Source organism: Pelodiscus sinensis, chromosome 1 (genome assembly GCF_049634645.1).
Source record: "Pelodiscus sinensis isolate JC-2024 chromosome 1, ASM4963464v1, whole genome shotgun sequence".
In the NCBI taxonomy this organism is placed as follows: Eukaryota; Metazoa; Chordata; order Testudines; family Trionychidae; genus Pelodiscus; species Pelodiscus sinensis.
This window is the reverse complement of record NC_134711.1, coordinates 114,597,243-114,613,258: the sequence shown is the minus strand read 5'-3', so window position 1 is coordinate 114,613,258 and position 16,016 is coordinate 114,597,243. Positions and strand designations below refer to the sequence as shown.

General features: G+C 38.2%; 1 protein-coding gene across 10 annotated transcripts in view; it reads right to left on the bottom strand.

The window, feature by feature from the left end:
- Window positions 1-16,016, bottom strand: part of PLEKHA5 (pleckstrin homology domain containing A5) — a 241,995-nt gene that overhangs the window by 26,347 nt on the left and 199,632 nt on the right. For all 10 annotated transcript variants that reach the window (XM_075897802.1, XM_075897759.1, XM_075897764.1 and 7 more), the window contains 6 exons: window positions 10,417-10,479; window positions 9,018-9,098; window positions 8,732-8,881; window positions 2,839-2,940; window positions 887-998; window positions 612-658 (listed from right to left, as the gene is read on the bottom strand). In XM_075897802.1, coding sequence (XP_075753917.1) covers window positions 612-658; window positions 887-998; window positions 2,839-2,940; window positions 8,732-8,881; window positions 9,018-9,098; window positions 10,417-10,479 — 555 coding nt within the window. The remainder of the gene's footprint in view (window positions 1-611; window positions 659-886; window positions 999-2,838; window positions 2,941-8,731; window positions 8,882-9,017; window positions 9,099-10,416; window positions 10,480-16,016) is intronic.

Below are 16,016 nucleotides of genomic sequence, written 5' to 3'. Positions count from 1 at the left end.
TTACCCCACCCATTTTAACTGAAATTCAATATTTACTAAAAGTTTTTGCATATTAGATTTTCTATAGCCTTTAAACCCAAAATTTAAGCTTGACTTATAGCACACAGTTGACACTGTCCCTTTAACGCTATGATTTCTAGACATTATAGGCATGATTTCCAGATGGGTTGAAAATTTAGAGCCCCACTGATTTAAATCTGTTGTTGGGGTGCTTGGTACATTTGAGAACCAGGCTCTATACATGAAGAGACATGTAAAACAGTATAATTTCTCTCTCCATGCAATGTGTGTATGGGGGTGGGGGGAATAGAGGAGAGGGAAAATCAGGCTTTACATTTTTGGGGTAGAGGTCTGAGAACAGAAAAGGTGAGGAATGGGGACATAGAACCATGAATTTGTAAGGATATGAAGTCACAGAAGAAATGGAAATTTTAGAATTGTGAGATTTTAACCTTCAAAATCCAATACTGTACATCTGCTAATTTATATATACACACAGTGAATACACATTGCAAATACTATTAAAAGAACAGAGAAATAATTTCTAGCAGCTAATAATTTTTAATTCAGAAATTCATTGATGCTAAAATGTAAAATCACTAAAATCATACCTCATTTTTATACTTAATAGCTGAAAAAGACTGTATTCCAATGGAACCTGTTTAAAAAAAAACCATGAAAATCTATTTTCAATAAATATTAGGAACTAGCACAAAAACCCATAGTGGTATGACTATAAGATTCAAACACACACTTATCTCAACTGGTTAATCATTTCAGTTACACTTGTTTCCAGCAACTATGTCGTCAAACAGTTTCAGTCAAACAAAAAAACAAATATTTATTCCCTAATATAAATGCAGTTAAATAAAAGCAGCCCATTTACCTGACTCTGTAGAACTTCTTTGCTGCTTATGTTTACTCAAACCTTCCATGACATCTTGAATTCTCCAAAGTTCCTTCTGAATCTGCGCACGCTGTATACCTGCTGACTCAGTCTGCCAGTGAACAGACATTAGAAATGGGACAACACATATAATATGTTGGAAGAACAAACAACTTTACTGACTGTAGACATAGCACATTCAAAGTTTTCCCTCCTTACTGAAAGGAATCAGGATTTAGGAAGCAATCTGATAATTGGCACTCTCGCTCCAATATAATGTCCACACTATCTGTAGGTTAGTGTAACCTCTTCAGAGCAGTAAGAGGAACAGCTACCATTACAATCATTGACCCTCACATATTCCAGCCACCTGATTCTTGGATCAGTAGCTTTGCAAATCTCATCTTCTAAAACAAAGATGAAGCAATTTCACAGTTTAGAGGGGTGGGAAACCTTGGGTCCGAGGGCCACACCTGGCCCCCCCAGACAATTCCATTTGGCCTCTGGGGGTCCAGTGGCAATGCAACACTGTGGAGGCTCCAGGGGGCATGTATAGAAACCTTATCCCAACCTCATCTGCAGTGCAGACCAGTCTCTTCCATAGGCGCATGCAGGAGAGGAGGTTGGAGGGGGAAGCCACACCACATCAAATGCTGGAGCCCTTTGGCTGCACCAGGCAGCAACAAAGGAGCCCTTTCCCCACTTGAGCACTTGCTGCCTTTCCCAGCACTGGGCAGCCAGGTGCAGCACATCAAGTGCTACAGTCCTCTCTCTACACTGGGCAGCCAGGCGGCAGCAGGGAAACAGCTGGAGCCCCTTCCCAGCCTGGTTCGGCTTTAGCAGGGAACCACACCAAGCAGCCGCTTCCTTCAATTAGGCACCCTTTACGGAGGATGGAGAAACAACAGCTGGGCCAGCCCCCAAACTTCTTCCCCACCTTTTTGGGATCTTCTCACTTTTGTGTGGCCCCCGACTGATTTTTCTTGCAGGGGTCAGTGGCCCTCTGATTCAAAATAGGTTCCCCACACCATTTCACTAGTGATATAGGACAAAATGTATCAGAACCTACAAAGGAGAATGGAAACAGAAGACTTCACCACTGAACACATTACTACAGCTCTGCTCTGTGGGATGATTCTTCACATGCTGAGCTATTTCCATGTCTGTCACTGGCTAAAAGGGAACACTATCAGTACAGACTGGTGGGTGGGCTGATCAACATGAAAGTAGCATGACTGACCATGTAGAGTTGTTTGTATCTGTCCAGACTTTCAGAAGGAGCTACTCTACATTGGTGAATAAACAGTAGGCCAATGTACACCCAGAAACACACAATTTTTGCCAATAGATATGCTGTGTTCTTATTTCCATGCTCCTGACACTCACCTGCAAAAGTCTTTCCATGGTTGTGTGGAGAAAAGATGCATGTCTTGTGGTGCTGCTTTATTTCCCTGCACTCTATACCCTCCACCTACTTATTGCATTAGAAATATAAGACTTGTCATCACGCTAGGTACATCACATCAGGTACCTACAAGCTATTTTTGCTTGGTTTTGCTAGCACTGATTTAACTCAGCTGCCTGACAGTCACTTAGGAAAAAGAATTTGTGTTAAATTTCCAACAATTAAGCCTTGGAAAAAAGTCCATTTCTGCGGCTCCTTCAAGGGCACATTAAGAAAAAATAAGGAAGACTAGACACGATATTCCTCATAGTTTCCAAGTAAAAAACAAAACAAAAGCAACACCTCAGGGCAAAAATGAAAGACAATATCGCTCCTCCTCCCTAAAAATCAAACTCTACACTACCAATTAGTCCTTTACAGTATTACAAATAATAAATAGCTTAAAAAAGCAACAAAGGAGGATACAATCATGAACGAAATAAAAAGTTGGTCTGTTTTAACCTTGTATTTAAAACAGATTTAAAATCACATTGCAATTCTTTTATACCTGAACTTCCCCAAGTCGGTCCAGCTGCTCTTGCATATGGTTCCTTGTAATTGTTACATCATATTCTAATTTGTCATACTCCCTCCATGCTCTTTCCAATTCCTTAATTAAGAAGGAAAGCAGTATTAAGATCTCACTTTATATGTTGGCAAACTGAAAAGAGATGTTACCAGGATAAAAAACTTGCACCTATTTTTTCTCAACCCAGCAGCACACCGGTTCAGCAGTACTTCTCAAGAACGAATTAAGAAATGCATTTTGGTCCTGTTTAAAAATAATTTTTCATTTTCAATTGGATTTTTACCTATTTTCTTCTGTGGGCAACAACGTAATAAAGGCAAAAAGTCTGTGCTTGCACCTGAGACTCTCTTTCTTGGAACCTTTGTATCCCAGGCTTAATTCTTCCCTCACATTCCAAACACAACTGGAGACAATGAAGGCAAACAAGACTCAATTATCACCGACAGCAGGCTAAATTTTGTCCATTTCCCCCTCACAAGATGCATTGGTGTATTTTTACTATTCTTTAAACAGGACCAAAGTAGGATGTTTAAGTCAGGATATTACAAAAATTCTAATTTTCCCCTCTGAGTTTTCCAGATGCTTTCAGGTTACTGCCACTGTATGCAACTGACCACGTTGCCAAGTCCAGATCATCTCGAGATCACTGTGCATGAAGCTCCCAAGATTTTCCTTCCATCATTACCCTTCATCATCTTGTCCTTGGGGGAGGGCTGTTCAAATCAGGATAGCTCTTTACAAGCAAGACCACAAGGAAAGGATGAAGGGCTGATGTGTGTGCTTCAGAAGTAGAGTGGATTATCTCTATCCATGGGTACTGAGGGTAAAAACTCACCCTTCTCTGGGGCCACAGTTTGAAGAGTCTGCTGCTGCCATCAAAGGCAAAGTAACTGAAGCCCAGCTTGTCCTTCAACATCAAGTAAAACCTGTGAAGTTGCCAGTTGGGTCATTTAGATTGGCCAGGTAATGCCTATTCTGCATTTCTGACCATTAATTAAGTGAGGATATTAATTCTTTTCTTCCTTTTACATGCTTTGCCTTTTTTCTCTAACAATGCTGGAATGGAGACAAGTTGGAGCATGACATGATTGTGCCTTTTTGGTCTTTGAAAGAGCAAGGTTTGTTTGACAGACATCGTCCTGTCAAAGAGGATCAGGATCAACTCTCCCTTCTTTCCCACACTCTTCCTCTATCCTTTTTATGTTTAATTTAAGATACCGGTGGGCTCTGGGCAGAGAGTTATTGCCAGGATGTCTCCTTTTGTGTTTGTTTTCATGGGTCAGACCAAAGTTTCCATGTATTGATGAGTACAGATTTGTGTCCTGACCCCTTTAAAAGTCTGTCTTGACTGATTTATGTTTGAGGATGAGGCTGGGAGCATTGGGCCAGGACAGGAAGCTATAGCAGGAATGGTATTTTCCATCTACTGAAATGGTTTTAGTGTGGAGAGGCCATGCCTGGTGTAGGAAAAAACATAACTTGTCTGCTTTCCCAGGCAAACTCCCACAGCATTGTATTTGATGGCACCCTAGTTAACTGGTTAGCTGGCTGTGGATGGCAGCGGAAGATGACGGGACTGTCTCCAGGAGGCAACAATGCTGTCCTCTACTCTTAGCTAGCCTAATACAGATTGGCCACAATCACAAAACACATTAGTAGAAGGCCCACTGTGACCTGAGGAGCCACTTGTGTGTTAAGAACTGCAGGAGATAGAAAAAGCAGTAGTGCTGTCCTCAAGTGCTCCTACGCGAATGAGAAGGAAAGCCATGCTGCTTGTGCCGTCCCCTCCTGTTTTAGTCCTGTTCCAGATCTGGAAAAGGATCGACCAGCTCTGTGTGAAACTCCCCATAATAGTTGGGACTGGCAATCTTTCCCAGAGTTGTTGTGAAAGGAAAGAAGGAGGTGACAGTGGCCAACTCTCCTTCATGAGTCTGGAGTCTCTGGGATTATGTATTCAATTAACTTTATGCACTGTGCATAAGTGGACTATTGTATTTAGTTTTGTATCAGCTATGTCATGGTGAGCCCGGAGCAGTCTCACTTTAGGATTAATGATAAGCAGTTCACATGATATTAAATACAACTAACCTTTTCTAGACAGGAGTATTGAACGCTATGTCTAAAAAAAGTCTCCCTCCTGAGTAAAGAAGCCCACTGAGAGACTATAAGTTCCAAATGACACAGAATGAAGAAAGCATTTAAATTTACAGTCAAGATGACTGTAACAAATGAGGTCCATAGCCTGTGCCTTCTGGAAGCCGAAAAAACTAATAAAAAAGTTGTCAGTAACAGTAACCCTATTCCCCAGCCATGACATAATGTCTAGTCAGCCTCTGACCATATAGGAGAGAGAAAAATCCACCATCAAAACAGTGGAAGACGAAGGGAACAATATTTACAGAGTGCAGAAATTTTCCATTTATTCAACTGGATGAAGGGCTATTGATTAAAATTTCTGTCTAGTGATAAGACATCCATCATGATAGAAAATGTTATTTGAGACATTGCTACATTATAAATCACATTCCAACCTGCTTTAATAGTCTACTGTGATGGAGAAACAAATATTTTAAAATGCAACTGTTTAAGTTTTGCTTTCCGCTATTAAACTTTAAAACAGGTTGGGAGCTAGTGTACAGTTTTATAGATGAGGCTCCCTCTGACAGGTGTACCTAGGCCTTCATAGCTCCCTACAGGAGGCCTTGCGGTACTACTGCATCCTGCTCCAGAAGCAGCAGGACCTGCCAGTACTGGGGGGAGGCAGAAAATAAGGGACAATTTGTCCATTTAAAAAAAAAAAGTTGGGGCACCTGCAGAAGGGCTTAAACACAAGACTGTTCCTTTAAAACAAGAGGTCTGGACACCCTAGGGGTGATGGACTGACTATCAGCAGTCTGGAGACATGTGAACATGCAAGGGACAGCACACAATACACCTTGTCAGCAGTGTTCCCTGTAAGCTTGTGCAGCTGCTCAGGAGAGTCAAACGCTGACCAACTAATTAGCAGAGCACCCCCCCCAGCTGAGTTTTTTGTTTCTACTGTTTTCTACATGTCTTAGTGCACATAAAATTTATTCCACATAAATGGAAAATATTAGAGGGAACGCTGCTTGTCAGTATGGTCAGTAAATGTGGGAACCAGTGAGCCGAATACAGTCCAGGAAAGCATGACATGCATTGCAGTTGGCTACAAGCTCCAGTAATTAGACACGCAGTGAGGTACACTACTCTCACGATAAGCCTTGGACTTGCAGTGAACCCTAAGTGTGCTCCGTATCAGGGAATTGTCAGTGACAACAGACTTGGTTGGCAAAGAGTAGACAAAGGTAATACCCTGGCAAATGTTCTCTAGATGCATCCACTACTACAAGGAGTTCAGGACCAGTTACGAATGACAGATGTATCTGTCCAAGTGGTGAAGAATCAAATGATAAACTGATCTGAACTACATTTGGGGAGAGGCAAAGGTTCAATTTTGCAAACTGGACAATGAGCAAGCAAGCAACACATGGCCCAAAAGCTTCTGTGAAACTCAGTCTACAGTCTCAGCCTTTCACATATGATAGTGAATTACCTGTAAACTGTCAGTCAGCAGAAATGCTCTCAAACTCGTAAGAATTTGTTGAGGCCTCAACCAACTCAATTTTCTGAGTGGTAACTGAAGTTGACTTTCCAGTATTTAGGATGAGCAAATGCAGAGTAGTGTTGACGTAAGCAAAAACTCTCTTTGAACCTGCCCCTCAGTAACAATTCACTCTAATACAGAAGGATGTGGATTCCTTTCTTCCTGATATGTGCCAACACAATGACCATGCATTTGATAACCCTCCCCCTAAGGGCAGAAGAGAGGCCGCAATGGAAGCAGTATGTCACATACTGAACATGACACACTGCCACAATAAATTAAAAAAAATTCTGTGGTCCGGCAAAACATCACATGAAAGTTGGTATCTTGAAGATCTAGAGCAGTACGCCAGTCACTCACAGACAATGCACAGAGGACAGTCCATAGAATGACCATTCAGAACTTCATTTATCCAATATAATAGTTGAGGCCATGAGACTTGAGAATGTATCTCCTCTCCACGTTGGATTTGGGCACCAGAAAGCACTGGGAATAGAAACTATGACCCTGGTGTTCCAGTGGCACTTCCTCTGCTTCTCCCAAAGCGAACCTGCCTGAGGAATAATAATTCATGAGAGGGGTCCCTAAAGAGGGACAGAAGAAGAGGGGTGGAAAGGAACTGAATGGCACAGTCCAACAGTCATGATTGAGCCCCAAGCACTGTGAAAAAGGGCCAGCCTTTTCCCAAATAGAGGAAGTGGGGAGAAAGAGATGACTGGAATGTTGCTCTGGACCAAAGAGTCAGAAGGAATGCTTGGGAAGCGTTGGGATAGGGTAGGTGGATTAGCCAAACTCCAGACCACACTGCTTTCTCCTACAGAATCTATGACTCTTTCAGGGGCTGTCCTGCTGTCTTCCAGGGAGAGAAAGATTTCCCAGCTATATGCTAGGTCCAGCCCCACCTCCACTGACTGAAAGGGAGATCTCAGGGTATTGTGCAGACAACTCTCAGACTCAGTAGCCTGACCAAAAAAACAGGGCTACAAATGGTGCAGCACTGGAAAGTCCTGAACCAAGGGTTGCGACAGAAAAGCAAAGGAGTTCCATTGGCTCCCGATGAATCATTGGCGCAGAAACAGTTGATGCCAGCATTGCCGTCATCAGTATCAGAACTCAATCCGCATGGCCAGATTTGGAATCAACAGCATGGGGTCTCCGACCTTGCATAGGATACTGGGATGTAGTTGACAGGTTCATCCTGTGCACTGGAATTAATCCAATACCAATCCATGCTTGTTCTGGAAGAGGAAGAGTTCCCACAGGGCCTGGAACAGCCTTGCTCAGTTTTTTGTGATCTTTTCCTTGACATACCCAACAAGGAACAATTCCTTCAGGTCTTCAGGTAACTGCTAGCTCCAGGAGGATGAGGAGCTTGGTGATGAAACAGATCTGTTTGAACAAGTGCTGCATTAGCTGAAGATCTCTTGCCTGATGGGCCCATTTAGTAAATGATTTGTGGATCAAACTACTGCTCTTTGATGTGTTTCACTTTGGTACAACAAGCACCACATGTGGCATTGTTTCCTCACAAAATGCCAATGTCAATCCTGGTGAGATTCTCACCAGGAAAACACTTAAAACGACAGCTAACACTAAATCTAACTAATGCTAGCCTACAGATACGGATTAATTATATACAACTTGAAAAAAAAATCACTAAAAGTGGGATTGAGAGATGAAAACCACACACAACTATATATTCAGGAGAGGGGCTATAGCCATGAGGTGCAAGCATTGCTCTCTATGGGTAGAGCTAGGCAAAATTATCCAGTTTCAGCCTGCTGGGTGTGCACATACCTAAGTGGAATACACAGCTACATCTCATCTAAGAACATATAGTAAACTTTACACACAAACTTTATTAAATTAAGCTCTATGTGGTTGTAAACATATTTACAATGAGCCAATACATTTTTAGAAAATAGAGTTATCAGAACTTCTCAATAAGATATGGCTTGTTGATATTATATAATTCACTCTATAATTAACACTTCATCTCACAGAAAAAAGTTGCCAAATCAATTAAAGTTCGTACACATTTGTCCCTTTTAATTTAATTTGCATTGACTGAATTAAAAATAACATTTGTTCCCCCATCTGCCTAAACAGAAGCTTGAAAGACAATTTAATGTTTGTTGGGATGTACTAAACAAAGAACCCATAGACAACCCAATTAAAAGTACCAACCCAAAGAGAAATCACTTAACACCTCACTGAGTTTTACTGGCAAAAATATTTATTACTTACTGCAGTAGCTCGAGACACTTCTCGACATGTACTAAGCAGTCCATTCTGTAAGTCATCTCGCTGTAAGACTACATTCTGTATGGCAGCTGGATTATCAGCATTCATTTCTATCTCTTGACTGGCTGATAGCAAAGCTTGTTCAAGCGTGTACTATTATAATAAAAAAAATATATTTTTAATGTTCTGCATCATCGAGTAGATTTTCTTTTTTATTTTAGATATCAGTGTTGTGATAATAACCATGTAAAAGAACATCCATTTTAGGTAATAAACATAATTGTCCTACTTTCTCCTTGTGTAGCTGTTGAAGTTTCTCTTCCAATGCTTGTACCACTTTATCTTGTTCACATAATCGGCTAAGCTTAGTCTATTTTAAGAGAAGATGGCTGTAATTAGTATAATTTATTATTCTACACATCACCTACATTAATATGGCACCAAACCATTTTATACATAGTTTTGTTATTACTATACATTTAACTTTATTAAATGCTGTAAACCCGAATATTGAAATTTCAAAACAACAAAAGAAATTCTGAAAAAAAACCTTATAGAGCATTACTGTGATTTCAAATAGCATGGGTCAAATGCAGTATCTAGTTATTCAACAGCTAAATTTTCTAGATTTCACAGCAGCTTTTACTACCACTGACCACACTATTTGACCCATCTGCAGGCCTTGGTTGGGGTACATATTAAGAAGATCCATTCTTTTCTATCCCATATTACAGGAGCTTTGTAATTACTCATCAAAGCCAAAAGCACTCTTACGAGAGCCCTGTGTGGTTCTATCTTCTGTTAAACATGTATGTGTGACTACTCTGGTGATAGATTATTTGGTTTGGAATGTCATCAGCTTGAAGATGATAGAAAGCACTAAGTCTTAAGTTTACAGTATTAAATACTATTAAATTGCTAAAACATACAGACATCTGAATTTCAGCTACTGATATGTACTAGGAAGGCAATTGTTTCCCTAAAAAATTTCCATTGTATGTTGTATTTTAAGGGTCAGCTTCCATCTGAAAAACTCATCAGTAATATAGGTTTCCATTAGACTATTAAGCCACTTTTTTTCTGTAATCCCTTTCTAGTGGCTGAAGCTTAAAAACTGAAATTTGACATGAAAATTAGTCATGAAAAAGAATAGGTATGTGTTAGCTTTAACTGATTTTGTTTACACAAAGTTACCCATTTAAAAACTGCATGTTGAACATGTTCTTTAGAAAAGGCCTCAGGTCAGTGCATCTAAGTGTAGACTTGATGATTCAAGTTTTACAAAACTTCATGATAGTCTCTTGATTCATGGAATTTTTTTAATATACACACACATTAATACCCACACACATATTACAAATTCACTTACTAGTATCTTCCCAACCCCAATACATTCAAAACCAGCTAAGGGATGTCTGCTCAATATTCCAGAAATAATTTACCCAACTTCTAGAAATGATTTCCCATTAAGCACAAATGTGATTTCAAAAACCTTATAGGATAACAACTGCGGGTTATAATGGAATCTCTCCCCCCCACTTTAATTAAAGCAATTGCTACTAGTGGCCCATTGTATTTAGCAGTTTTTGCATCTAAATTTTATGTTCAGGGTAGAAACTACAACAGAATATCAATAAGAAGTCCAAAGATGAGTATTAATTTGAGGAAAGCCAAAAACAAATACTTACATCAATATCCAATTCTTCAGATCTATATTTGTATAGTGTACCCCTACACTCTTCTTGTGTCAACTATAAGGAAGAATAATATTGCCATAAAATAATTTCACCAAAACTATGAAAACAATATACATCTTAGAGTTAAAATTTTAATACACCAAAATCAGGTCCTTTTATATGCCTAACATTATATTTGCAATATAGAAAGTTAATCAGATCTGGACTACATAGTAGATAAAATTACATATTGATTACATACAAATACACACAAATTATGTATCACTTTTTGTGCATGCAATTCTAAATATAGAGCCTTAATTCTGCTTTTATGTTAATGTCAGTGTATAAAAATTCTAATGTGTTCAAATGTAGTTACAATTTTACACCAGAGTCAAAAGAGAATTGGCTCTTCATATATTCAGTGTAAGATGTACAGATAGACACTTTTTTGGCACGTAGGTGGGATTTTTAATTTGCACTTTTCTCTCAGCTCTTTTAGAAGCAGTACACCATACTACCACAATTACTGTAAATGAATACAATTGTATTTCTTGTGCTGAGGTATGCAAACTCACTTCTTACCAATGTTATGACTGCCATCCTACTCATCAGTACAAGGGATCCTCAGATTCTGATTTGATAAGAATGAATGTTCAACATTAACTTTTAACTTTTTTTTTTTTAAAAAACTTTCTTCCCCTCTCTCTCTAGACTGACTGCTAGCAATATATTTTAAAATACTTAAAAGGGGCATACATATATACCCATTTGTGCAAAACTTTTACTGTATATCCTATTTTAGTTAATGAAAATATATTCATATTCCTTCCGTCCTAATATATATATTTTTCCTCCATGTGTATGCTATTTAACTATAACATTTTATGTCAATTGTGCAAAAAAGATTGTAGAAACACAAGTCCACTTTAAAGGAGGTTTATAAATGCAAGGATTGAGAAGCATTAAACATACAAGCATTCCAAACATAATAAATCTTTAAAAAGACTTAAGTGTTTCGTTTCAAGACATCATTTCCACATATCTCATGCAAATGCATCCGGTGACAATTTAAAAATATGTATAGTGTATTAAAACCACACTTTCTTTGAAATGAACATTTAATGAAAATGAGTATCAGAATATGAAAAAGCCATAACACTTTTGCACCTCATTAAGGTTAAACTAAGATTTTTGTTAAAAAAAAGTTATTTAAACCCCCTAATAGTGTAGGAACAATATATTTTAAAATCCCCTCCTTTCCAAACTAAAGCTTCTATCTTAACTGCAGAAAGAATTTAGGAATGGAAATACTTTAAGAGTGTGCTCATAAACATGGTCAATATAAATCTGGCTCATATACCTAAAAAATATGGTTAAAACCCTTACAGTGATTTCTGTCAAACACAACAGGGACATTATGTAGCTTTTCAAGACCCAATTTTATCTTTCCAGTGTACTATTAGATATCATGAAGCTTCCTTGGATGGTGATATACAAAGTAATTTTTTGAAAACGTAGTGACTGATTTGTTCTCTGAAACCCAATCTTAAAAATGACAGCCCATCTTAAAATGGTCTAATCTACCATTCACACCAATTCCTAGTTTTTAAAATATTACATTAAGTATTTAGAAAAATCTAAATGTACTTTTAATGATCTAGATACAGGACTTTAATTTATTTTAATGCTTGTAAATAACTACTTGTAAAATAATTTGATTCAAATAATATTACGTTTCTGTTTATCCCACACAGGCAATGAAGCAGTTAATGTTGGCCCATTAATAACAGAAGGATAGGCCAGACCCTATGAAAAGATGAGTCCAGTTGAGGGGATGAGGTATGTGTTTTCTGTGAAGCAAGGAAGCTAAAAGTAGAAAAGAGAAAGGGAAAGAACATTATAGTATCTCTTTGAATAGTAGAGAGCAGAGGAGTTTCAGGACAGATTTTACAATCTGGGCTTGATGGAGTCGGTTAGCAGGGGTCAAAGGGATTCTGCTACTGTATTTGAGGAAAGCCAAACCACAGGTAGAAAGCTGAGGATTCACACAAGGGCAAGATTCCATGAAAGTAGTACCTGAAAGTCAGAGTTTTGTAGAGCAAGAGCTGAAGGAGACCCAGGATGATTTAAAAGTTCAAGCCTGGAGAAGGGGCCAAAGTTCCTTCTGTTGTGGTTTATATTTTCCCTTTGTAACTTAAAGCCCTGGAAATAATGGAATGGAACAGAAAAGGAGCATAGAGGGGTGGTAGATGTGAAACTGATGGTCAGTGTCAAATGGGACACTAACACACCAGAATGGGAGAGACTTTAAAATGACCTGGCCAGAGGGCCAAGTTGCAAGACAGACTGACTCCCATAGGGCCTGGGCAGCTGATGGCAGGGGATGGGAAATTATAAGAGTTGCCATGCCAAGCTACAAATGACATTTTGGGAGCCCACTTTTTTACAGTGTATAATAGCCACTTAGCACACAACAGGTAGAAACTTCTAAAGAAGGACTTCACCTCCACACAACAGAGAATATTGTAAAATTATAACATTTTACATAAATTTAACACAGAACATCTTAAAATTGTATGAATTACTTTGATCATCACTGTCAATGCAGCAGCTGTTTAATAATGTACAACAAATCTATTAGACAGTTTAGACTGAGAAAGATGTGAAGAATGCCATCATATTCAAATTGGAATTATAAAAGAAACTGAGATAGCGTAAGCTATCTCTTGGAGTGCGCTACAGGATATTTAGTGACCAAGTGTCCAGCATCTGTTTTTGTGTCACATCCAAAGGAATCACCTGCAGTGACAGTTCCTTTTTATACCCCATGAGAACACTGATTCAAGAGGAAGAGTGCCATCTACTGTACCACTATGATCACTTCTCACAGATCTGTGAGTTTTCCTTGAAGACTTCCTCTCCAAGTACAGACATAGCCTATTCCTGTTATTCTGAAATATATAGTGAAGTCACATTTTATGAGTGCAATGGAATGAATAGCATATAAATGCTCCTGAAGTACTATTTATTATTGGCTTTTAGTGTAAGCTACATGCAGAGGTGGGGCAAATATTTCTTAGTGTGTGCTGTTACAAAGGTATTACAAAACTATTATTGCACTCAGTAAGAAATGTGTTATGTCCATTATATAATGCTGAAAACATCACTCTGTGAATTAAGTCTTGTACACAATATGTATGACTACAAAGTATAGAGCAAGTTGAGATTTCAAAAGTTACAGAGAGTCTTTCATCACATTGAGACAACGAACATTATCTGCTGAATCACAGCAAGGTATAAAGCCATAAAAATAAACATTATGCAACATGTCCAGGAGGTAGGAGGAGAGGACATTTTTTTCCTAACCCTAGCAAATTACTGGAAGTTTAATTTCCTGAAACACGAGGGCTTATATCCTTGTGTTTTTATCTGAATCAGTGTAAGTGCAGATGTTAATATACTTTTCTAAAACTTTTAAAAATTACACTAAGCTTGTTGCCTCAATAAAATCTTATGGTATGGAATTTCACAACTGATGGCACATTTAACATCTTTTGGGAGACTGTCCTAGTAAGAAAATTAAACAAAAAATTGGTGCTTTTGAGCGGAAGGTAAGATATTCTTAAAAATTTTAGTAGCATTTTTAAAAGGACCTTTTTACCCATTAGTAAATAACACAGAGACCTATACCAAACACAATAATGCTTTCATGTAATTTAGCTTAAAGCATAGTAAGAACATACTGTGGGCTTGAATGTATTGCATATTAGATATGAAAACTGCATTTTGCATAATACGACATGTAGAATTTCAATTAGGGACAAGACAAGAGGCTATAGTCCAAATAAAGATGTTGAACAAATTCACAAGCAAAGGTTAGAAAATATTTCTAAACAAAGATCATAAGATAATAGTCCATCAGCAGCTTTAATTTGTGCAACTGGTGAACAGTGTATGACAACTCAACATCTTTTCTCCGAGGCTACGTCTATACTGCAACCTTCTTCTGCAAAAGCTTATGCAAATGAAGCGTGGAGTAGAATATCGCTGTGCTTCATTTGCATAATTAATTACTGTCAGTTTTTGCACAAGAGGCTTTTGCGCAAAAAGGAGCTGTGTAGACGGCTCCTTTGTGCGCAAAAACCACCTCTTGTGCAAGAGCTGTTCTTTCTCATTTTTTCAGAAAGAATGGCTCTTGCACAAGAGGGATTTTGTGCATAAAAAGCCATCGTTTACACAGATCCTTTTTGCGCAAAAGCCTCTTGCGCAAAAACAGCCCCTAATTAATTATGCAAATGAAGCGCTGCAATATTCTACTCTGCGCTTCATTTGCATAAGCTTTTGCGGAAGAAGGGCGCAGTATAGATGTAGCCTGAGAGAGAAGTATAGGACAACCATCTGTTCTTAAATGTTTTCCAATTTATAGGGCACTAACATGCTGACATTTAGGCATGCATGTCATGTCATCTTGTTTTAATCTTGTCTTTTCAGTATCACTGTGCTTCATACACACAGTGTTTGACTCATTCATGTTAAATTCCTATATGATCTTAAAGTCAACACTGTACAAGGTAGTGTCTCAAACTGAATGGCTTCAATGGGTGTATTTGTGAATTTGCACCAATGCTGTCCCCTTCAGACAGCACTGATTTACCTCACTTAATGCTTAAAATATGGACAGGACAGACTGTCTAGAGATATGTTCAAGTTTCAAAGAGACAATCTAGTTTCCTTCAATTTACTATTTACATGGTTATGTACCCGAGGGACTGGTTTAGGCTCATCTAAGTGTACCTGAATGTGTCCAGCAGAGTTAGCCAAAGAGAATAGAAAGCTGGTTATTACATTTCTTCAATATGAATAAAAAGTTAATATGCTACATTATATATTACTTATTAAGTATCAGGTAAATATGTTAAGAACCCGGCTAAAAGTACTGACTTGCTGGGAGAATGGCCTCTGAATATGTTAAGACAAAAGTCTAAATACTTATTATGCTTCTGGCTGTTAGCTTGTGTACATACTTGGGCTGAACCCTTTTCCTTTTCACAGTTTGTATTTTACAATAGCCCAATCCCATAGGAAAAGAGGTCAAGCATTCCCAATAATGTGAAATACAAAGTGACGCTTCCATGAATTTAAAAAAATATAATTCGTAACTCTGTTTAAAATGCTGATCCTTATACTAGAATATTCAGTAAAGCGGGTCAGGGAATCCATGAGGCTGTCATTTTGTAATCAAATAAATATCAATTAATAATTTTCTCCCCCAAAATGCCAGGTCTCGTCTACATAGACACATCAGCAAAGCTCATCCAAATTAATTAATGGTGTGAATTTCAATTGATTAATTTAAAACATATTAAATCTGAACGAATACTTAATTCAGAATTAAATTGCCTTAATTTGGTTTAGTTTAACTCACTTTTTTCAAGCTAAACTTTAATACTGAATGGAGGTATTCCCACGGGGGCTTAATATGGTTTAACTAATCCACTAAAAATTCATAGTTTTAGTTAATTTGGATTAATTCTTCTGATGTCTGTGTTGACAAGCTCCTATTCCTGGACAGAACTATCACATGTGTAAGTATGCTTCCCCTTCCTTAT